General features: G+C 40.5%; 1 protein-coding gene across 1 annotated transcript; it reads right to left on the bottom strand.

Moving 5' to 3' along the window:
• Positions 1-4,194: 4,194 nt before the first annotated feature.
• On the bottom strand, positions 4,195-23,703 carry LOC114149351 (prostaglandin G/H synthase 1-like). Its single transcript, XM_028025149.1, is given in 13 exon segments — positions 4,195-5,253; positions 5,567-5,643; positions 9,593-9,961; positions 11,088-11,235; positions 12,466-12,752; positions 13,511-13,757; positions 14,034-14,117; positions 14,289-14,470; positions 16,823-16,966; positions 17,049-17,189; positions 18,780-18,896; positions 23,246-23,329; positions 23,495-23,703. Coding segments are annotated over 13 exon segments (2,505 nt in total). The 5' UTR covers positions 23,502-23,703; the 3' UTR covers positions 4,195-4,635.
• Positions 23,704-25,481: the final 1,778 nt, after the last annotated feature.

The raw sequence follows: 25,481 nt of genomic DNA, 5'->3' as shown, positions 1-25,481 counted from the left end.
TTCTGTCATTCCCTTCTGAACACCTCAACTAATGTGACTGGTTTTGCAGCGACTACAAATGGGTCAGCGAGAACACGATTGGTTTTACTGACCTACTTCCAGCCAGAGTTTTAAAGGCAGAAAGTTCCTGGCATCGCTGTTTGCAACTCATTAAACCATCTCCAGCTTGCATTGTGCCAGTCGTCTTCATTTAGAGACTTTGCTCTAAGATAGCAGGTTTTATTTTAGCTAACCTGCCATGTGGCAGATGAAGCAAATGTGAGCAACAGCTAATCAAATAATGCTGGCTGTATTGATCTGTGCAGTCAAAACAAACACGTTGGAAGAATATTATCAATAATTTCCATCATAGTCCTGAAAGTGCAGAGTTTACTTACAGTATTTAATCATATATATTTCATGTAAATGAGATCCTGCTGCAAACAGGCTTTGTGCTGCTGTGTTCACTGATGTAGAATGATTTGATGGATTTTAAAGCAGCCCCGCTGGCAGCTTTCCACTCACGGCTTTGGAATTAAAGATCGCTCCCACCCACCTTTGTAAGCTCATAAAACCTGCCACACCAATCACCAGGGGATACAGATGCCCAAAATGAAGGCAATGAGCAGCTGTCAGTGAAGAAATGACAAAGCCTCTGTGTGCTTGGTCATTATGAGTGGACTGAGACCGGCGCTCTTCTTCCTGCCCCTGACCCTGCTAGTGCTGGAAGGTCAAGGCTTCGAGCTCCAGGACACCATCCACGCCCTGATAGAGGAGAACATTCACCTCCACGATCAGCTGGAAAACCTCACCCAGGCCCTCAGGGAGCTGAAGAGGATGCTCTGGCATCACACGAATGGTACGCCGCTTTTTCCCCCCCTATAAACTGCAAATACGACTTGAAGTAAACACAAGGATGACTAAATCAGAACTTAATTTTTTTTTTTACATTTTAATTTTAGGGGTCAAAAATGTCCCTCATATTTGGGTTTCTTTCCTGCTTTTTATGACAGATTTTTAATTTTTTTGACAGAACTGTCTGAAAGCACAAAACGCCATTGTTTATTATACTAACAAGATCTGTTTTCTATATTAGTTTGATTCTCTCATTCCTTTTCTTCCTCTACTCATTCACGATCACAACATGTACATAACTTAAAGTTAAAGTATTCAGACCCCTTCAACAATTTGTTCCTACACCAATGTATTTTATGTAACAGATAAACACAAAGTAGTGCATAATTGTGAAACAGTAGAAAAACAATGCATGGTTGTTGTTTTTTGGTTTTTTTACATTTTCTACCAATAAAAATTCAAAAGGTGTGATGTGCTTTTGTATTCAACCAGTTTTTGAGGTATTTCACTTTTTCTGAGCTAGTTTTAAGTCTAGACTTTGACTAGGTCATTCTGACATATGAACATGCTTTGATCTCTGTTTGTATGTTTATTCCGCTGCAGTCTTAATTTTCTTTTTTTTTCTTTCCTATGGATCGTTTTTACTTTGGATCTCTGCAACTCCTCCAGAGTTACCCCGACTGCTTCCACTCTTTATTCATTCATGTATTTATTTTTAACTGCAGCTTGCTGTGTTTCTCATGCAGATCCGGATCACTACGACCACCACGGGCATCACAACGAGGACGTCCAGCACCTGTGGGAGGAATGGTCTCAACACGGTGCGCATGTCTCCAAGGTCTACCGAAATATTACCGTGAATTCAGAGAGCTGTGTAGCAGCTCTGCTCACTGCTCTGAGCGTGTCAGCCGCAGCCTTCACTGGCATTGATTTCACTTCCATGCAGGCGGCAGAGAGATAATGAAACGTGATTGGAATCAACTCAACGCACAAAATGAGCATGGCGTTATCTTATCCCCACTTAGATCCGGTTCCTGGATAATGACAGTGTGCTTCTCCCTCTTCTTCCTCCTCCTCCTCCTCCCCTGCACCAGGCATCAGCGCAGAGACCCATTTGCTGCTGGAGCACGCCTTCTGCGGACACGACGTGAACAGCTCGGCCGCCCCTTTCTACGAGGAAGCGGCCCCCCTGCTGCTGGTGCTGCCCTGCCTCACGGTGCTGTACAGCTGCTTGTAGTCATCAATTGGCCTGTTTTTTTCCCCCCCCTCCTCACTCATATTTATTTATTTTTTTTACTTTTAATGTCAACTCAGCATCTCCTGGCATTGTGGGATTAATCTGGAAACCATACCGTGATTTAATCAAGCGGTTGAGTTTTGTTGCTGCCTCTGGGGATAATCGCTCCCCAGATCCACCCCGATCAGAGCGATTATTCAAAGTACGGATGAGTCGACCTTCAGGATGCATCACCGTCTGATAGCTTTTTGTCGACTGCGAAGCTTATTCAGACGTATCATAGCTGCAGGCCTAATTATGCTATTTGAAAAGGGCGTAACAGTGCCTTGCACAATTACGATGTCATGTGATAAGTCGACTTATGCATAAAAAGTCCAACAAACATTGAAAATTGCAGTTGTAATATAAAAAAAGTTTAGCAAAGTATTTTAGCTATTAATTAAATGGACAGTATTATGTATTTTTCAGGCACACTGTGCTATTTTACAGCACAATCAAGAAGCTGTTACCTTCAGTTGTTTTAAAAATGCTGCATATACCAAGCATAACTTAAAAGAAATCTGACTTTGCAATTTAAGGCCTTGAAATTGGGCCTCTGTCTCTTTAAGAAGCTCCCACTCCTCCATTATGCCTTTTACATCGCTCTTAGGAGCTTTGCCCCGACAACTAGCTCGCATGATGAAGTCAGCAGATGCACAGTGTTTGCTAATTGCTACTGCCGCTAGTCTTAAGGAGCTGAGTTGTGTGCGTTGCAGAGGAGGGGTGCTCTGTGAGGCAGAAGCTTGGCATGGAGACTGCAGCTCTGAGGTGGTTGGTGAGAGTAAAGCTCAAAAAAGTTGATTTAATGTAATTCCACCCTTAGAACTATGGCCATAAAAGCTTCAAGATAACACCAGTGCTTAAACTATACAGCCATCCATTTTTGGTACACCCTTGTCCCTAATGGGGTCTGGAGGTGCTGGTGTCTATCTCCAGCTAACGTTTCGGGTGAGAGGCGGGGTTCACCCTGGACAGGTCGCCAGTCTGTCGCAGGGCAACACAGAGACAGACAGAACAAACAACCATGCACACACACACACACACACACACACACACACACACACTCAGACTTAAGGAGAATTTAGATAGACCAATTAACCTGACAGTCATGTTTTTGGACTGTGGGAGGAAGCCGGAGAACCCGGAGAGAACCCACACATGCACAGGGAGAACATGCAAACTCCGTGCAGAAAGACCCCGGGCCGGGAATCGAACCCAGGACCTTCTTGCTGCAAGAAGCACGGAGGCACTACCAACTGTGCCACTGTGCAGCCCTAAACTCTAAATTGTATTTGAAAATATTTTTGGTTAACTGTATTAAAAAAAAACAAACACTAAAGCTACGTTGTCTAATTTGTGTGTTGCTTTATGATTATTTCAGCCTGGGAAAATGTTTTGTTAGATTTATTTTTTTTTTTAATCTAACATGATTATATTTGCTAGTGTATGAATAAAACAACAAATAGGTAAAAACATTTTCAATCAAAACACCACTCTGTAGGCACACATTTATTTTAAGCCAAAATTGCCAGAGCAATGAAAATGTTAATCAGATTCAGAGGCGCTCATATTTGCTACACCACTGCTTGCTCCAGGAATTGTTTGTTTGTGCCTGCATGTGCTACAGTTATCTCTACTGAAATATGGGTAACCTTAAAGAAGCAAGAAAATAGCTGATAGAGCTGAAACACAGAGGATCCATGGAATCCAGAGACCAGACAGCATAGAGGCGTTTTTAACGGGATATTTGCCGTATTTTACGGCGTCCCAAGCCACTTATTTTTTGCTTGACTTTTTAGCCAGACGAGGGCCATTTTGGATTTCCACAGTCCAGCCATAAGCAGAGCATTACTTATAACAGGAAACGGCAACAATGCTACTTTTCTTTTCTAACACTCACATTTTCTAGTAGGATGGTTTCTATAGAGCTGCAAGCACAGCTGGGTTTCTGTATCAGGCTGAAACCACACATCAGTTTACTAATTAATGCAACTTTCAACTTGCATTTTCCTTCAACAGTTTTGTGGTCTTAGCCACTTGTTTTAAAAAAATGAATAAATGGAAAAAAAAAAAAAAAGAAGAAGTGATTTGAAACACGCTGCAGTTTATTTGAGGGTACAGCACATATAAAAGTTACAAAACTAAAAAGGTCAGTCTGGAGGTGAAGGTTTGATATTCACAAGAGTGAAACATGGATGATAAGACACGAGGAACGCAATGGAATGTGTTGAACACAAAACAAAAACAGTCGACAGAGCTTGAGGAAAGAAGTGAACCGTATGTACAGCAACAGCAGAACTCCTGTTGTGTTTTGACCAATGATCATAAGTGACATTTACCCTCATCCAAATATTCAGAATGGAATGACATGAAGTGAATGACTTCTCCTGCTTCTTTTATTTTTAGCTTTGGTGCTGTGAGGTCAGGGCAGAATCTCTAACAAGGGCTTCACATAAATAAATATACATGGTCCATGCAGACTGGGTGTGCGGCTTTACCAAGCAGAGTATCAGATATTTGGAGGTTTAGTCTATGTCAAGGTCCGAGTCCTCGTCGCTTGCGTTGCTCTGAATGATGGCTCCGTTGCGCAGTGTCTTTGGGACCATGGCGGGCTTCTCCGGCAGCAGGCCGTACTCCTGCAGGAGCGCCTCCAGGTCCACGGCGAAGAAGTCCTCCCCGAGCTGATCGGTGAGCCGCACGAAGTTACCGATCAGGTCCCCTCCTTTGTAGACGAGCAGCGCGGGCAGAGCGCTCTCCCTGAACAGCGCGCTGATGCTGATGGCCGAGCTGCGCACGCAGCAGAACTTCACCAGAGGGTACTCGTGCGCCAGGCACAGCAGGCTGCCGCTCATGGCGTCGCAGCCCGGGATCTCCGGCTCGTAGATGTGGATCATGATCAACGTGCTCTTGTCCTCCTTGTCCAGCGCCTCCAGGAACTCCTCGCCGCCGCCGAGCTCCTGCACCCGCTCGAAGCGCTTCCCGCGGCAGAGCTGGCGGCGCATCTCTTCGATGCGCTGCATGCGGTACTGCCGGAGGAAGTCTTCATCGTCCTCGTCCTCCTGGAGCATGTTGTACTCCTGCATGGTCATCTGTGGAGCGAGACAAAGCCGAGAAGAGGATGGTTCATTTATCATTGAATATAAGTAAATAAACGATCCGTAGCGGTGTGTTTGGCTTAGTTAATTGTGTTGAGCCGTCAGGAGAAGAAAATACGACCAAATCCAAACTTTATTAAGCAGGCTAGCTTTCCTTAATGATTTCCTTGCACTTTAACTATTCCAGCCACATTTAGGAGACTCATTTACTTCAATGATTTGTGAAATAAACTGAATCCAGCTCTTTCCTGCTTACTTTGCTTTTAATTTTGTCCTGCAGTTTCTTCTCCTCCTCTTTGTCTTTTTTTAGGTCCAGATCGGAGCGGCACGTCATCGACAGCTTCTTTATCAGTCTCTCCATCTCTTTCTTCTGCTCCTGTTTCTGTTCCACCTCCAGCTGCTTGTACTTCCTCCAGTCGTTGATGACTCCCTTTGGCCCTGAAACAGAACATTAGAAATAAATAAATAAAATCAATAAATCCACGTTGTCATGTATTTTTAATCCTCAAAGGTACAAAGCTTACAAAAGTATCTGTACCTCTTGAGTTGTTTTCACATTTTGTCGCAGTACAACCACACACTACAATGCATTTTATTGGGATTTTAAAATCATTTTTTACGAATACAAATCTTAAAAGTGTAGCAGACTGATTGCTTTCAAAAGCCTTTTTATTCCTTGTTTAGATTAAAAGCGATACTTTGAAGTGGGTTGAGTAAAGGTGAAAAAGTTCAGCTGTACGTACGAATACTTTTGCAACACTTATCCAAATGAGACTCTCACACATGTTAACGTCTACTGACAAAGCAGCACGACGAATAAGACAGAAATCCCATCATTCTGTTACCTGTGTTGACAGCACTTCCGTCTGCACTGTACTCTATGTCGGGCTCGGTGGCGCCCGCATCCCGGATGGTCTTCCTCTCCCCATCTTCATCGTCGTTGTCACTGCCTTCATCCTCACTGCTGCTGTAGTAGTACTGCAGCTTCTCGCCTAGCAACTTGTCATCCAGAGTAGTCATGGCAGCGGCTCAGCTCTGAAAACACACCACATATGAAACAAGATCAGGCCCCGGTGGATTAATTCCTGTGCTAATTGACAACACTTTTCATAAAATATGCTCTACTGCAATCCAGAGTAACAGACATACAAGCGCTCAGACGACAATAGACGGTGCCTATTTGGAAAATAGGACATCAGCTCATTTAACTTAAGCTGAAAGGTCTGTTGCTCTGATCTGATCCGAGTAAAATCCAGTCGGGGAAACAGATGGAGAGAAAAGAAGGAAGTCATTGTTGACAAATCCCTCTCACCTATATTTTTCCCTCCGCTTACTACATTTAGCCAAACCAAGAGCAATAAATACTTTGTTTTATTTACCATAGTGATAGTACATCTCCAGATTTCTGTGGAGTATGTGCGATACGTGTAAACATTAGGTTGGAGGCCTTAAACAAACCTGCTGATGCCGACATAATAGCAAACCCAGTAACCCAGTCAACTTCTTTTCAATGTAATAGTATAACCCTCTATAAAGAATATATATTAAATCGTTTTATTTCAACTATTCTAAGTTGGAAACAGGCCGAACACACTGTTCCTCGGAGAAAAGTGAACTTAGCTTTATTAGCACTTCCAAGAAACTAGCTAGCTTTCATATGTTCGACTCAAACGAAACAACCAGCTGAATTTCTTTCGTGTAACTGAAATTCTACATATTTACAAAACTGGCGAAACTGCTTATTTATAACAACTTACCTAAAATATAACCAGAAACCGCTTTAAAATAGCGCCGCTCAGTCTGTTCACGCTATAATCTGTTGAGTTTAGCTCGCACAGGCCACGCCCCCTTCCAATGATGCATTCAGGGAGACTTGGTGAATGGGAATATTGAGTTCAAACACACAACAGAGACAGACGTTTGTTGTAATTGTGTAATCATGGTCAATAGTTTGAGACAGGACGAGTTTTAGTTTTCACAAACTTTGCTATTTCCTCGTTGTGGGATGTTTTTTGTCCGTTATGTCTTCTACAGTTCAGTATTATTTATTTCAAAAGCTTTCAATGTGAAATCATAACTCGTTCACTCCCTGACATGTGTGTAAAGAAACACACACACTTTGCGTAGGCAGTGTGTCTGGTCCTAGCTGTAATGGATTGTTTCTTTGCAACATCATGAGAAAAAAAATTATACTCATTCCTTTTACAAACAAATAAAGGACGCAAATACACAAAGAAATTATGGAGTCTCAAAAGAGACAGACTTCAAGTTTGTGTGATTAGAAGCTCAGAGGGAGAATATTTCATTGCCAGTCAGAAAGCTGTTTAGTTTTCCCCACATTAGGACTAGGGCTGCAACAAAGCAACATCAGTCAACATTTATTACTTCCAGAAATACACATTTCATGTCAATTTATGAAGAGTCATATTAAACTTTTTAGCAAACAGATTTATGTCAAAGGAAGTAGATTTAATGTTTATCAGAACTCAGCTAACAGACTATAACACTCAAAATTTCCCACTTTCATTTGGTTTTCAAAAATGTTGCATTCTGCTTTGGGATGGAATGGGGAGATGCGGGTGATGTCTACAATTTTTATGTCCATCTTTGTTTTGGTTGAACTAACAATGTGTTCATTGTGTTCAAGACAATGTGTTGTCTTGTTCCAAAGGTCATTAATTGTGAAAGACAATGCTGCCAATGTCAGGCGTTTCTTCAAGAAAGAATTAGATTTATAGACATAACTTCTATCAGGTCACATGGGACGATTGAAACAGCATTTTCTTTTTTGTTTTTGCTTGCTGAAACGTTTTATTCAAAGTTCACTTTACTCTCAAATGTCCACAAAAGTTTACTCCTGAACACATTTTCTATAACTTTCCACCGAACATTTGAGATAGGCTCTACTAGATGCCCCCACTATAGTAAAGCAAAACTACAAAAACTGTTTAATTGCGTGTCATTTAGACTTTACTGGAAGCACTTGAAGGTAACACGGGTGACGTTGTGGGATGAGAATTTGCTGCAAGCCTTTACATGTAGTTAGAGCTTTCAGCCCCAGAGGGCAGTGTGTCCATAAACTCTTCTACGTGGATATTCTCAGACCTCTTATTAGTCTTATGCTAAAAGTAAAAATACAAAGGATAGAATGAATTTAGGACACATATTTCTAAAGTGTCCCGGCTATAAAAGAAAAATACAAGGGAAAATAGAAATGAGAACTAAAAACAGATGGACAGAAGAAAGGAATAAATGAATAAAGGAAGAGGGTGAGGAAAGGCAGAAAGAAAAAGGAAACTGGCCAGAACAAAGGAAGGAAAGGAAGAATAATAAAAGAGGAATGAAGAAGGTAAGCAGACGATAAAGAAAGGAAGTAAGGAGACAAGACAGGAAAGAAGGAAGATGGATGGGAGGATGCATTGAAAGACACATTTTTGACAATGTGATGGTCTTGAACACAAATATTTTTTCTCCCTCTCTCCATTTATATACTTTTCTTTATCTACTATTCTCCAGACCTGGAAATGCTTAAATCGAGTTCCAGGCTTCACTCGTCTGCGTAGGAATAAAAATATGAGCTACTTGCAACGTTAATTACAATCACTGCAGTCGGCAGCGAATTTGCCAAGTTATACAAACAGATCGTAATTTCCTTTATATGTTCTTACAAAAGGCGCAGGGTGCCAGCAACAAGATTTGTGTTGACTCAGCCTCTCACCAAGACAAAACAAAACAGTTTCAGCCATGTTAGAGAAACATCCTGTAAAAATGGGCATGTGTTGTCTTAAGATTTTAGTCGATCTATGTGTCTCTAAAGACCTTTATTTATCCCAAATGGCTTCCTAAAATGTTAAGTTTTCCATTCTTTAATGTGATGCTGGTGTTTAATATGACTAATCATTAAACTAACACCCACAGTGCGCCATTATTGTGTGAGGTTTCCGTTCCCATCACGACTGCAGGCCAGAATAAATACTGATTCAGTGCTTTCAGTAAATGGAAGTGGACAGAACAATAGATGTCACCTTCCGATCTTTATTAATTGAAAACAGCACATCATGTGGCTATAGTTTTATTCCAAAATAAGCTATTTACCAACAAATACACATCTATTTTACCGGACGGTCCAAACTTCAGCAACTTTTCAGTCTGTAGGCAGAAAGCATTTAATAAAAAACACATGTTTGGCTCCTCATTGATGTGATCGTTCAAGTCTGGGACACACTGCAAGCGAGTTTAGTAACAGGAGAGTTGGATTTCACACAGAGTGCTTTGGCTCCGTAACGATCTGCAGAGCTGCAAAAACAGGTTTTCTCCAAACAAATATCTTTGCTTGCTTTGTGCAGCCACCTGGTGTAAAAAAAAAACAAACAAAAAAAAACACAACCCCCCCGGGGATCTGCACTTGGTCATAGCTCAGAGCTTCGTTCTTTCCTGGCTGGTTTCTCCTCTGCTGGAACATTGAACGCCACGTAGGGACACGTCCGGGAGTTCAGGCACACCAGCTTCTTCAGAGTGGCCGAGTTCACAATGTCGAAGCCGACTTTGCCTCCGAATGTGCTGGGCTTCCAGTATCCTGGGGAACATATGGGGTTACCCAGGAGGCCTTTGAGGGAAAAGGGGGCACCCATTTCCACCATGCTTTCTCCAAATATCGCCCCTGGTCGAGTCCTCTCCAGCAGTAACCCGGGGTAAAATTCAAGAGTGTCGATGTCCCCATAGAGCTCCTCTAGGGTGCTGGCTATCTCTTCGTTATCTGCAAAATAACCAGAAGTAACACAAAAAATTTACACTGATAGTACAGTAGAAGGAAGATGAGTAAATATATCAATCTGACAGATATGTGAATGTTAAGGTGGCTGATCAGCATAATATATAACGCTTTCAGAAGGGTACAGAAGAAGATGCTCTGGACAATCATGTGCTAGACTGCCCTAGTCAAAGTCCAGGCCCAAATCCAATTGAAACACTATCGAGAAAAAAACAGAGTTACTCTTCATTCAGTTTGAATGAACTTGAGCAATTATGAAAAGCAGAAAGGTTTTGGATTCTGACGGAAAACTGATGCATACATAAAAAAGACAGTCAGCTTTCCTTTATTTGCATAAGATTTTAAAAATAATGCATAATTTTCTTTCTACTTTACAAGTTAGTATCACGACTTAAAGTTGTAATTTGACTGAATGTGTTTGAGGAGTACAATAAAAAGCTGTGAGAGCAACACAATCATAGAAAAACTCCTTTGCACCGATCAAATCCCAAATCCGGCCATCAACATTAAATGAAGACTGATTTTCTTCAAACCTTCCCAAAATATGATGCATGAAAGAAACTCAAACCTGGTTTGATTTGTTGCCAGGCTATAGTATTACGGGGGCATTTAGCAGCAAGGCAAATGCTCCATTGCACTTGTTTTATGTGCTATTGCTGGCCTTTCCCCATAAACAAAGTTTAAAAGCTGCATGTGTGGCATTGGTGCTCTGAGCATTGCAGCACCAAACACTCTTTCAGACATGAAATCATGAGCGCTGCTGCTCTAAGTCTGGCCTTTTCTGGCCTCTCAAAGAGAGCACTGTCGTATTATGCACCCTCAAATATTTTGGACCCTGACTATGGTGGCCAGAGTTTTTTTCAGCCACAAATCTTCCTTGTTTCTGGAACTATTTGAAATGAAGACAAAATGTCTCCAAATGATTTTTATGGCAAATCGCAACATAAAATCCCAACGGTTCATCTCTCTTATTGCTGCCTTTTGTAGGTCAACAGCCTTTTACTCAACAACGGTTGCGCGTGTTTTCACAGATTTGCAGAAAGCTGCAAGTCTAGTTCCAGGTAGTCTGTACTTGGAGTTGCATGGGTTTCACAACAGCCGTCTGTCTTACCGGTGAAGTCTCTGAATGATGTGTATGGCTCGAGGTTAAAACGCTTCCTGTACTCGTTGAAAGGCTGGATCCGGAGCTCGCGAGACTCCTTTATCGTTCCCACGGCGACTTTGGAGATGATTGTGTTCATGTTGTGGCCTCCACCAATCTGCAAATTTTATATTAGAAACGTGTACAATTGTAAATTAATAGCTTAGTTATTTCTTGCAAGACATTTATTGCGCATTATTTTTCCTTAAAAAAATAAATAAATAAAACTAAGAACAAAATCTGAAATATTTCTCAGTTAAATTTTGGTTTTCCCCAGTTCTATTGTTTATTATTTAATTTTAGTATTTGGTTTACATTAAAACTAAATACTTTTAAATGCATAACGGTAAAAGTACCTTTACCATTCAAATCATATTTGGATACCGTAGCATTTTATTGATGGCGTCTGAATTTGGCGTAAACAAAAGAAGAGCATTTATCCAACCTGTCTTATATTAACTGATAAGGCTGGAGGGATGGTGAAATAAACCATGGGATATTTTCTTGGGACGCCGGAGTGCCAACATTGTTTATAGCCTACATGCAACGCTGTATCTATCTGCTGATAGCTGCTTCCAGTTGGATAATTCATCATCCCACAAGCTAAAACGACCTCCAACTGGTTTCTTTAACATCACGATGAGTTTCCACAGTTACCAGATCTCAACCCAACAGAGCATTTTTAAGGTGTGATGGAATGGAAGATGTTTGCGCAGTTGACAAATCTGTAGCCACTCCAAAATCTCAAAAGGATTTTTTTTAGACACTTTGTTGAACAAAGGTTTAAGGTAGTCCTGAAGTCTGCTCCAACTTGTTATTATCGGTGCCTAATAAATTATTCAGTGAGATGCAGAGACGCATATCGTACAAGAACCGTTCTAACTTTGTTGTTCTTGAACAGAGGAAAACATTCCAGGATCCACGCGTATGAGATCTGGCATCCCCTTGAGTCTTTTAAGAGGCTTACTTTGGGAAATGTCCAACAAAGTATAACAACTTTCTCAACCTTTTCTTTTTTTTTTTTTTACACATCATGTCAACATATTGTTAGTAATAATGCAGCAAAACAGGAAACAATGAATGAATGTCCAACAGCACCTCAGTTGCTTGCGAGAAATGCCGTCACAAAAAAGCAGATAAACTCAAATGCTACACGTCGTCTATAACCACTACAAACAACCAAAGAATGTTTTATAGTTTGCAGAAAAAAAGGAGCTTAGAAACATAATGCAAACAAGAAAAAAAAAAATTCTTATGCGATGTGGTCAAGAGAAACTGTTTAAATCTGTTCAGTCAAACGTAAAGCCTTAATCAGAGCTTCCAGATGTTTCCTTCAGATTGTCGTTACCTGGCCGGCAGCTTGCCGAGAGAAGGCATCAACCAGTTTCTCCACGCCGTAGTGCGTCAGGACAGAAGTGTTGAAGAGGAACTGCGCGTACGTCAACTCGTCTCCGTTGATGTGGAAGGTGTCGGGCATCAGCGGGTGCCAGTGGTAGAGCTGGCTGAATTCCAACGCGATCCGGTTCGCGTACTGGAAGTGGGAGTGGAAGAGCATGGTGGGATCGAACTTGAGCTGCAGCAGGTAGCCGCTCAGGTGCTGCACGTACTCCTCTATCACAATCCTTATGGTCTCGCCTGGAAATTAGACAGACGGCAATGTATTTAATGTAGTAGCTTTATGTGTTTGAAATCTTCTATTTAATTTGTACATTCACTGTGAAAACGGACAACAAAAGCACATAAAATGAAAAAATAAAAATAAAAATACAATACTCTAAAGTAGTGTTTCCCCAACCTGGTTCTCAGAGCACCCTGCCCTGCATGTTTTAAATATTTTCTGCTTTAACACGCCCAATTCAGATGATTGCAGTTCTGGAAAAGCATGTTAATCAGACTTTAATTGAAATCAGGTGTGCTGGAGCAGGAAAAGGCATAAAACATGCAGGGCGATGCGCCTTCACCGCCAGGGTTGGAGAAAAAAAAAAACTGCTGAACAAGTACATCCTGTTCGCTGCTTCACCCAGGAGCAGTAAAGGTATTTCAATTTCTGCTAAATCCACAGAAAGCTGCCTGTAGGCAGTAAGTTATGCATTTAAAGGCTGTGAATGAAAGGTGGGCACATCTGTTCCCAGCAACAGAGTCTGAAAATGAATGTTTTACCGCTAAGCGGTGACCCTGCTATCGTTTTAGAGCGGTGTGCACATAATGGAATCCTACAAACAAAATCCACAGTCTGTGTTTCTTACTGACCATTCTGAGCTAATCACACCAACAATAAATAATTACCAAAAGAGTTCACATCCATGTCATTCAAGGAATAAGGGGCAAATTCTATATGTGAATAATTCATGTAGAATCTAGAATAAACATGTTTTCCAAAGTGTCGAGCTCACCGATGATGATAAGGCGGGCCGTCTGGAAAAGCTGCTCATCGTCCCAGGTAGGATGCTCTGCTTTCAGGATGTCACAGACTCTGTTGTGCTCTCTGAGCCACAGTGTGGCGTACAAACCCAAACCGGGAAGGAGCCCGAACACCTCCTGACCAATGGCCATCTGTCTCTCCGCCGGGACCCCGGGAGGGTAGCTCATCCTGATGGGAGCATCAACTACAGAGGGAGGGAACATTTCTCCATCGATCAACTGATGGAGAAAGACAGGAATTAATTATGACACGGAACATGTTTGGTAATTAGTTTCCCTGTTTCTGGCAACATGACCATTGTTCAGCATATTTTTCTTCAGTTGTTCTTGGCTAAAAGTCAGGAAAAATTATTTTGACAAATAGAAAATGAAAACACTGCCCTGAAGACACAACATTATCTTGTGGGTTTGATGAAAAAGCAACTGGAGAACTGAAATTATTATTTTGCGTTCTGATCTTGTTCCATATGTTAAAGCCGACTCTGCATGTCTCACCTGATATTTCAGTTTTCCATCTTTGAAAAGCCGGAGGTTGTGCTGACGTTCCAGGTTGTCTCCATAAACGTGGCCCGCATCCACCTGCACGAGTAACAAGATAAAACATGCATTCAATGGAGGGAAATTTAACACCTCCATTTATTAGAGGTTCATAGTGTGCTAGTTCACAACAGTTGAGCAAGATCTGATTAAAATACTTTCATGGTTCTTTATTTTCATCTTTTCTAAAAGGTTTATTTTTCGCAGACTGACCCCGTGTGACAGAGCCTTGGTGAAGCCCAGACCCATGCGGTTGTAGGTCTTGAAGAACTGGTGGGTGAAGTGCTGAGCGAAGAAAGCAAACATGATATTGGAGCCCTGAGGGTCAGGCCTGAATGTCCTTCTTTTCAGCAGCTTCTCAACCAAAACCTCAGGGTCAGGGAGGCCATTTTTGCCTGAACAAAATGAGTAAAAAAAAAAAAAAAAAAAGATACTCTGTCACACACAACAATACATTCATAGACTGGTACATGAAATCCTCCTCCAAAGTGTTGACTCCACAGGTGAAATGGCAATGAGTTGTTAAAAATGAGATAACTCATTTCAAAATGTAATGTGACACAATGGAAAGAAAAAACAACTAGTCTTCCATTATGAACAATAACTAAAAAGTTGCAATAATCTCCTTGCACACATGTAAACACCCTTAAACAACTTCTTTGTTGAATTACCTTTAGGAGTCTCATCTGCTTTTCTATCTAGATTTGACATTATTTGCTCACTCTGTGTAATAAAGAGATCTTCATTACTGGGACGATTTTTACTTAAATCACTGTATAGCACTTTTAAAAGTACTTTTTGCACTTTATTTAGCACTGCACTTTAAGCATAGATCTGCACATCAATAACAATTTGCACACAAGAAGTTTTAATTGTATTTATTGAGTATTTTTAGAGATTTGCATGTAGCCTTTTGTTCTGGGCTCTGCACAGCTGCTCCTCATTGACGAGTGAGGTGGTTGCCTGTGAAGGGAGGATAATTGTTACTCAGAGCAATGGTGGGTAAAACTGAGCAAATGTTTGTGCATAATCTGTTGGGTGTGGAGTGCTAGTGTAGAGTGACTCACCCGTCTTTTCTGTGTCCTCTCCAGGGTGTTTGGACGGTCCAGACACCATATATAGTTTCCGGGAGAGGCCATTGAAAAGTGTGGGGGTGGATTGTTTATGGGTTTTGTGGTGTTTCATTATGGTGTAATGATAAAACATAAAATATTTATAAAAGGTAAATGGAAATGTTTGTATTTAGTAAAAGGTATTTTAATTAAAAAGGTGGAGATTGATGAATTGAGATTCTGCTGTGAATCAAAGGTGGTTTGGTCCGTCACAGCTGGGACTATTTAAGACGGCAGTTTCACCTGTGAAGTGTTGATTTTGTGTGAAGAATAAACCGCTGCTGTTTCCACCTGAGTCTGCCTCAAAGCTTCATCCTCACTGTAAAATCCAACCGCAAAAGGCCGCCTTGTTACACTCTACCTTGCAAAAGTTCTCCAAATAAGTGAGATTGTGAAGACGTTCACAATCTCATTCATTCAGAGACTTCTATGCCTTTAATTTTAACCTTAATTTTTCTCTTGTGAAGCCATGTTTTTTTTCTAGATTTGGATGTATGCTTGGATTTACAGGCACACATCCGAACGCAAACTTGTGAAATCTGCCTCCCTTAGGTTTTGGGTCAAAACTGACTGATATCTGGAGCTATTCATAACTTCATCCACCTTAAAAAAATCTCTTGGTTTCACCTGAAGAGAAGTAACCCCAGTTACATCTTGGATATGGTGTTTTTAAGGTGATGTTCACTGTAGTTTTTGGAATTATGTCCCATAACTTCGAGGTTGGATTCATTAAACCACAACACATTTTCTCACAAGGCTTTGGGAGATTTTAGCCAGGCCTGGATATTTTTATTTTTGGGAGGAATATGTTTCTTTCTCATAACCCATATTAGTCTATAGAAAATATGGACATTTTTAACCACATGTCCAACACAAATAGTCCTTTATATAAAATCCTGCAGCTCCTTCCTTGTTGATGTTGGCATCCCTGACAAGTTTCCTGCTTTCCTTTTCAATAAAATCTCGAAAAAGTATCCAGTTTTTGTTACATCACTGTTGTCCCTCTTGTTCTCTAAATCTTGATGTCCAACTTTGCTGAAAACAATTGTTCAGATCCTTTGTTAAATCTCTGCAAGATATGGTTTCAGCCAAAGGATGCAAACAGGGTAAAATATATATATTTTTTAAATTCAACAAGCACAGCTGAATTTTATTTCCAACTAGTCAAATTTAAAATAATAAGAACACATGATGACTGAATGCTGAAAATGAACTGAATGATGATTCAGCAAAGTATTAGTTCAATAGTGTGCACATCTACACAACCTGGCCTTTTCCTTCACACATTTATCTGTTTTCCAGCTGAATTGTTACAACCCCTTGATGTCAAGTTTAAAACCAATTGTTTTAAACTTTCCAAATATTGCTCTTGATATGTACAAGTTTAGACCAACAAAAACTTTAATATGGCAATTTCCTGATCACAAATCTGCTGTACTCGAATGCCTGGTCCTCTTTTCTTCACCTCTTGATGAAAGAAAGGTGAGAAATGTCCCAACATGTCATATCCCACAATTACTAATTAAAAGTTGCTTGATGGTCTGATCAGCTCAAACTCAGAGAACACATGTAACAACTGCATGTAAAATTAAAAATAAGACTCCTACTGACAGTCCTCAGCGCCTCAGACCTCACCTTTGACCCCTAGGGGCGTGGGGCAGTCCTCAGGAATAGGGGGCAGGATCCTGGTGTAGTAGCTGAGGTTGGAGTAGGACTCCCAGCTGAGGTAGTTATATTTTGAATTGAAAGTGGGAGGACTGGGGATCAGGCTGGACCTCACTGTTGATAAAAGGAAGAGAGGTAGCATAAATAAACACTGTGCTACGTGACCCCAGTGAATTTGTCTCAACGATCATCTGACCCGTCAGAACCAGCCGCATGAGGACGTTCCGTAAGAACGTGTTGTTGATGATGTCCCACAGCCACTGGAAATGGGTAAGAATGTAGTGCACCACATCTGGACTGGGCCTGAGGAACCGACGCACCCGGGTCCAAAGTTCAGCTATGGTGAGGGAGCAAAAAGGGGGAGAAAGAGGAAGAAAACACACTTTTTAATATTTTTTTAGTGGAAATGAGAACAACTGGGAATGTGGAGAGGAAATGTACTTTATGTAGCTGAGTCATTATGTCATAGCCCATCAGGGGCCTTTGTAAGCCTTAACAGCTGAGGCCACCCACATCTCTGTATTCACTGAGTTCATAAACTGGGTTTAACAACATGGTAGCTCATTTTCATTACTGAGCTACAAAACCTGAATCCAGGATTTTCCTGTCAAAAAAAATATAAAACGCCTTTAAACCACAAGATCAACATTGGGCATGTTTTCCCAAGGGTTCTTAAGCACCAAAATGTAACTTACAGGAATCCTGCGCTTCATAAGGAAATTACTTTGTTACAAGAATTAAACTTATCTGCCAACTTGGAACCCAGGGAACCAAATAAACCAAAAGATTTTATTTTAGCATTCTGCATCGGGCGGCACAGAGTGTCCGATGCTGAGGTACTCTCCTTATTAAGGAGCACCAATGTAGAGTCTGTCTCTACTCTACCAATAATGATGAAATAATGATTTAAGTCAGACTCTTACAAAATGTGACATAAAAAACCCCCCTCAAAACTTTATTTCCTGCATGTCTGCTGTGGTCCAAACCCTTGATCATGTGCCGAGATTTGTAACATACTGAAACGAGATATTTACAACCACTGTATAAAATGCAGTGTAAATCATAATTTTTCCTTTTTGAAGTCAGACTAAAGTCTTCCTGTTTGACATCAGAGAGTATTGCGTGCTAGGCCATAATGACAGCCGCTACATCTGGAGGAAAAAGAGGGAAGCTCCTAGCCCTCCCTTGTCAAATACAAAGTAAGGGGTGTGACAGCATCCATTCTCCACTGTGTGTGTGTGTGTGTGTGATGCTCTTCACAAAAGAAATCACATCATAAAGGATGAACACTCTATGAAAATATCGCTGTAAAAATGGTATATGCAACCAATGACTCCTGCAAACATGACTCCACCAGTTCTCTGAGGGAGAATGGGCCAGGATTCCCGTAAACATTAAGGGAAGGTTATCCGAAAAGTCGGACCATAAAAAAAGCTATGCAGATGTTCACACCCAGTCCCTCTCCTTCAGCTCGTGTTTAACTCTGCTGGCCTTTTCCTTCCTCACTTCCCTCTCAGTTCCCCCCCACCCCAATACCATAACAAGTAATTATTGCTCTTTAAATATCTGTCAGTCTCAGAGTTTGCATAACGTCTGATTGCAAACCGCAGCAGGGTGACTGTTTCGTGGAAATGAGAAGCAGACCAGTTCAGACCAGCAGAGTAGAAGGCTCTGCAGAAGAAATCAACAGATTAACTTCTGATCCAGCTGCTCTCCTGCTGGCAGTTTCACCAGATTTTCCCCAAATATTTGGTCTAGACAAGAAGGCTTCGATTGCGACAAAGCCAGGGAGCTTTGTTGCAATATAACAAGAATCCATCTTGATCCGTAAGTTTCTTTTTGGAGAAAACACGGGTCTTGAATTCCTGAGAAGTGTAATAACAAAGGAGGAAATGAGAGGAGGACTTTTGAAGGTGAGTCGACTCACGGACGGTGCAGTTTTCTCCGTAGTATCCGGTGTGAGTGCAGTCACACTCATACTTGTCCTCGCCATGGCGCACACAGATGCTCCAGTGCTGACATGGGAGGTAACAGCATGGGTTCACTGTGGAAAACAGGTGGAAAACCTGAGTTAAAAACTCTGCCATCTGGTCATAAAAAAGGAGGTGGATCATTCAGTGGTTCTAAGCGAACCCTTGCACTGCCAAAAGGGCCAAGATTTTGTAACGCCATAAACCAAAATAAATAATTTCAAAAACCTTTCCATTCTCAGACGCTGCATTATTGAACAACAAAAAAAACAAATAAGAAAAGGTGTACAAAAAATGTTAAAAGCTGCAGTAAACTGGTTACACAAGTAATACTTTGTTGGGCCACCCTTTGAGTCCATTCCAGGATTCATTCTTACGCGCATGCCGTCAACTTTACAGAATCTAATTAAGTGTAAATAAAGTCCAGCTGTTCTAGTGGGATTTTCCTGATATTTGCTCATTTGCAGCTTTAGGTAAAGTCTAGTTTGTAGAGAACAGCTATACTCCCTCAACAGACAAGATCATCTTTTGAAAACTACATTTTGTATTTGCTCACGTTATATAAATAACCTACTTAACAACACACCACATCATCAAAATAAAAATAAAAATAAAAAAACAAACTAAATCCATGGTAAAGAAGGTGGCGGTACCATCATGCTCTGGGATCGCTTTTCTTCACTAACTAGACTTTTTATCATGTTTAGTGAAGTGGACGTGATAAGCAAGTTAAAAGAACAACACACAAAAAACGGTTACACCAGAATTAAAGGAAATGCAAGTCTATGAACGCCAATCTAATCTAATCTTGCCAAGTCAAGCTGTGGAATGCTGATACTCCAAACCAAATAACACAAAATGCTGAGGTTGCAGCATACTTGCCACGTTAAAGGTGGGAATGATTTTTGAAAAGATTCATCATGGTCAATTTTTTTCCGTCACAAAAATCAGGCAACATGACAAACACACAAACATTTTTGAACCATCACATAAAGCCAAAGGGTGGGGAACAGAAAGCAGTTCTCATTACTTAACACTAACTTACTTCCTACAGCACCATCTGTTCGGGTCAAGCCTGCGATAACTCTTCCAACTTCACACACAACAGATATGTTTCGGAGACAGATGTGAAGTCTTGTGAGCTTCAGGGATTAGCATTTTATCTCAACCCTCAACAGGATCGCACTCTGACTTTCCTTTTGTTCCTAGTTTAATTAAATTCCATTTTTGTTCGTAAACCAGTAAGACAATCTCGACTGTGAAAGAAAACAGAACAATAACTGTGCGTAAAATTAGCCAAAGCTACGGTAAAAATAGGTATTTAACAGGAGTTGGATGGCTTCTTTAACATACTGAATACAACAGTACTCTCCTTTGAGCAAACATGAACGCCTTCCTTTAAAGCCAAGACTATTTCAAGGGAAAACTTCATTAATTTCTAATGACTAGACAATATGAAAGGAGAGGCAGAAAAATAGTATACAAGATGAAAACTGGATCCAGCGATCAGAAGTTAGTTTGATCTAAAACAGCATATTTATTTGGTTTTGGGGTTTGTAGACCATTTCTTACACATCATGTCTGACAAACAGAGAAGAAAATGATAAACTGTGACAAACTGACTACAGTACGTCTGCTAAACAATGTTATAAAACTATGTGACTTATTCTCCTGTGGTTTATTGAGCCAAACAGTAAACTTTCCAAATTAATCATGACTGTGTTTCATGTACATTAATTCAAATCAGTTGTAATTTATAGACCTCTAAACCAAAGTTCTACCATTTAGACCAGTGGTTCTCAAACTTTTTTCAGTGATGTACCCCCTTAAAAATATATTTTTAGTCAAGTACCCCATGACACTGGCAAAACATTTTTGGAACAAACAAGAGGTACAGTGCCGTCTTTTTCACTTTATCTATACTTTCAGCAGCATTGCTGCTACGCTTTAGCCACGTCTCCATAGATACAGTGTAATCATAATAACGACAGGTCGTTGACGAGTGCCCTGGGTCCATGGGTCAAACTAACTTGGTGGGGGGGTCCGTTTTATTTTAAAGGATATTGAAACTAAATACTGAATATAAAATTCAGTGCATGAACACACATTTATATTTTATCGAACTTTTTACAAAATAATTTTTCCCAAGACTTATTATGAGGAGCCTACTGATTTTTTAAAGATATTTTGAAAAGCTTCACGTACCCCCTGCAGTACCTCCATGTACCCCCAGGGGTACGCGTACCCCCATTTGAGAACCACTGATTTAGACGATGAGAAAAAGGTTTTATTGTGAGAAAGGTGCAGAGGTTCATAGCTGAAAATGTTCCCTCAGTCTGCAGGTAGACGACAGCCTTACGTTTATTACTTTACAACCACAAACTTCTGGGGGTAGAGAGTATGCATAAAATTGAATGAAAATGATTTATCATTTTTCAAGTTGTTTTTTTTTTTTGGCAAATAAAAATGTGAAACATGTGGCATACATGTACTTTTTTGTATTCGATTAAAAAAAGTTTAAGGGGTATGAACACTTCATTCCACCGTAAGTTTCAATGTTTCTTTCTTTCTTTTTTTTTATTTGGTTTCTATGTAGCACAAACTCAACATCTAAGCAGCCGCCAAACATTTGCCCACTCACTCTCATCCTTGCAGAACCGCCTTGGAACAGTACACAACATTCCCACACATGAGACAAAATTGATTTTCCCCCCCTTTAGTTTTCTTTCTAATCCAACAATATCAACACAATGACTTGATTAGTTAGCTGCAGTGGCGCCGGCACCCAGACTGCGTTACCTAACAGCTTCCTACTGTTACCAGTCGGTGGATTCAGACAAGCTGCATATTGATGGAGGATTTAACGTAGCGGAAGATAACACACACTTAGGAATAATCATTAACTTTCTTTTTTACAAGTCAAGTGAAGCAGGCGGCTTCACTTGACTTGTATAACACAACCCACATGAAAAGCCCATTGTTTGTCTGCGGACAGAAGAAAGGCGAGAAACAAAGAGGACGGGTTCTGTGGCATAAATTAACTGGTTCACACATGCTTGTTGTGGGATGACAGAAACTTTTATAAATCATTGCCTAAAGCACTGCATCACCCTGCATGAATCTGTAGATATGCTCACAGGAAGAGATGGGTGGTGAACCATGAAATATCCAAACACCTGAACATCTGTTCTGTGAAGGTGGTTTTATAGAGTTCACTGTTCATGCAAAGAGACACCTCCTCCATCACCCCTCTCTCTGAGCCTTATCACAACCAGGAATCACACCTGACAACTATGTAAACTCACACGAAGACTATCTGATTTCTCGGGTCAACAAAGGTTCGAATCTCGGTTCAGTTTCACCTGAAATGAACCACAAACAGAGTCTTCTGAGATGAGTCGCTCCATTTAATGGCAAAAACAGTGATTTCATCTGGAAAGAAATGCATCAGACAACGCACGACAGATGATGGAATCAGATTAGGAAGTGAAGAAGATGAGAAATGCGTGACAGGTAAAACGATTCAGAGCGAGATGGCACGCAGAGAGTGAGAGGGGGATGTGTCTGTGCAAGATGGACTGGAAAAGTTTGCCTAAGATGAACAAATACTTGGAATTCCCCCCAATTACGAATGTTTGCTAAAAGCTGAAATTGTGCTTGCATTCTGCTTGGATGCATGAAATTCAGATTTATGGCTATTTGGCCTGAGGTATTTTATTGATTTATTTGTTTATTTAGAAGACTTTAAGAGAATAGGTGTTAGAATTTCCCATGCGACTAATTTGCTTGGCAGTAATTGTCCTCCATAATTCCCAATGCAGTGATTCTGCTTACAGATTGAATCACATCAAATGAAGTCAGGGCAAAACAAATGACAATAAGTAGATGATGAAAAAGATTTTCCTTTTGTTTTGCTTTTTGATTTCAACTGTTAAAAGAAAATGAAACTATCCACGAAACCAACATTTTCTCAGTGACAATCTTTGCATATGATATTTTTGAAATAGCACCAGGATCATGCTTCCTTTAATTTCAGAATTATCCACTAAGTTGATTTTTGAACAGATATTATTCGACGACGATAATTATAACATCAGAACTTTCCCCCTTTTGGTTTGCATCTTACTTAAAAGCTCAATAAGACAATTGTGTCAAACTTGCACAGGCAATTGCATCAAGTTGCTAAAACACCAGGACTCTACCTGCCAAGACATGCCTTTGTTTTCTTGGCTCCAGGAATGTCTGATACTCCCACACCAGCCTAATCTGTCATGTTCAGATTAAGAACTAACAAAACCAAGAGGGATCACAAAGATCCCTCTTAAAGAGCTTCGCTTTAAACTCCACGTGTGTTTTTCTGCCTCTTTGCCCAGTTCCTCTGAGACTAACGTCGCGGGTTCTAACCCACTAACCTCCTACCCACCTGTGCTGGTTGTAACCTCATCTCCCCGGCATCCGGGCTCCCGCAGGAGCAAGAGGAGAGCACAAACTGATCCAAGGATAGAGGCTTTGGAGAGAGAGAAAGAGAGAAAAAAAGAAAGGATTAAATCAGTTTTAACAACTCAACACATGGAGACCATAGAGGTAATAACTACACTGACCATAGTTTGAGATCCTAGTACATGCTGATACAAGAGGGGCACAAACAGGGGCTGCAGCAGGATACGCTTACCTCTCATTACAGCAGCCTCAGTTCAGGAGGATGTCATTCCAATGTGAAGAACAGCAGGAGAAGGGCAATAATCCAGCAGACAGGCTGAGAGTCAGAGGAAGGAGATTCAGCAGCTGAAGGACGGAGAGAGAGCAACTGGACGAGCTGTCCAGTTGCCTCCTATTTCTGAGAACTGCTGTCCCACCACCTCCCACCAGATGGGAAAAGGAGACTGAACGGTGGCCGCAGAGAACCGCTCTTTATTGCCTCCTGCTGGTGGAATGTAACGAGTCTCAATCCTTCTTCCTGGCAAATTATTTATTGCCCAATAAAGCAATAAAGTTTTTGGTTTTTTAGATTTCCATTTATTGCACTTTTACAAACATTTTCTCAATTATTCACTAACCTAACATCAACTAAGTGCATGTATACACCAAAAGTATTATGTTTTACCTTTAACTTATATCTTAAAGTTTGGCATTTGCAATGATTGCAGCAATCTACCAGAAAGACAGTAAAATAGATAGTAGTCTAAGTAATGGGAACAACTTGAAACTAGAGGCTGGCCAGAAGCACTACTTTGCCAGAGGTGGAGGAGTGTCCTGGTTGTGTAAAACAGAGAAACCAGGCACCAGTATGCAGAGGAATGTTGGAAAATTCTGCTGGGCTTATCTGTGACTGAAACCAGACTGAGGTTAGAGGTCAGCTTGCCAGATCTCAGCAGATAAAATATTTACATTTGTTGGAAAACCTTTGGCATCTTTATGTGTAATCTGTTGGTTTCCTGTTTCAAGTAACACATCTGTTTTTTTCTTTACCAAAGTTAGGTCACTTTGGAGGAAAGTTGCTTTTCTTTATATGGTTGCCTCCGCTGACATTTTCCAGCCTTACTCATAAAATTAAATCATTTGACTCACTTGTAAACAGACGGTCGTCTTCGGAGAAGTTTCAGCATTGTTTAGTGCTTTATAAATATTTACTTATTTCATAGCCTCCCCCCGCCCAAAATCATCTTCCAGCTGTATCTTTCCAGATCACATAAACATGGCTGCTGCCTCAACCTGAAGGAAATTCATCCCTGGCAGATAAGCAAGAGCAAAATGCAGACTCAACGTCCTCAGCTCAGCAGAGCAGGGATGTTTTCTCTGTGTGTTGAAGCAATTTCTGCCCAAAAGCTGCTGCTGGCTGCATAAACTGTTAGTGTTGTGCAAATCAAATCATAAATGGATGACTTTACTCGAGATCCAAAGTCAAAAACTAAACTACAGAAACCTTTAAAGGATGTTATCAGTAAACTGTTAACATGCTTTATTTTTGCAAGATGAGATTTAAAATCTTATTTAGAGCTTTACTATAATTGTACATTTACAATTATAATAAATATGGAGTACAAAGGCATCATTATAAATGCTATTTTGCTCAACTTTAAAGTGTTGACAAGATTTTAATTGTACTTTTAGCACAAACATTTGAGATTTTTAACTGAGACCACTTATATTTTCAATTTTAAAAAAGGGATACATTTCATAAGCTAATAATTAGACGTTACCCATATAAACATGGGGCCAATGACGGTGTGTTCTGCATGGAGGTGAAATAAAGGAACACATTTTTAAGAATTCAGACCTTAAAATTGAATTTACCTTTTATTAAAGACAATAATTTATCTTTAATGTGAAAAAAGAAAACATACTAAATGCAGCAGTCTAATATCAAACCTCAGATTCATCCCGTATGGATGCATTTGGGTTTAATCCCATTTCCAACTTTGAAACAAATTGGTGTTGTCTTATATTTGCAATCAGACTACGGTAATTATCTCTATGCTCAAAGAATTTAAAGATTAGGACACTTAAAGTCTGTGTCTGTTCCCTCTACATGTAATCCATGAAATAATTACTGAGAAGCACTGGTACAGCAAGTTCTTGTATTCTAAAAACTACTAGCAGTCTCCTGGAGAAATACTTTGTAGACAAATCCAAATAAAGTTAGTCTAAATCAGAATCTG

This window comes from Xiphophorus couchianus, chromosome 8 (genome assembly GCF_001444195.1).
Source record: "Xiphophorus couchianus chromosome 8, X_couchianus-1.0, whole genome shotgun sequence".
Lineage (NCBI taxonomy): Eukaryota > Metazoa > Chordata > Actinopteri > Cyprinodontiformes > Poeciliidae > Xiphophorus > Xiphophorus couchianus.
This window is presented reverse-complemented; position numbering and strand designations above follow the sequence as displayed.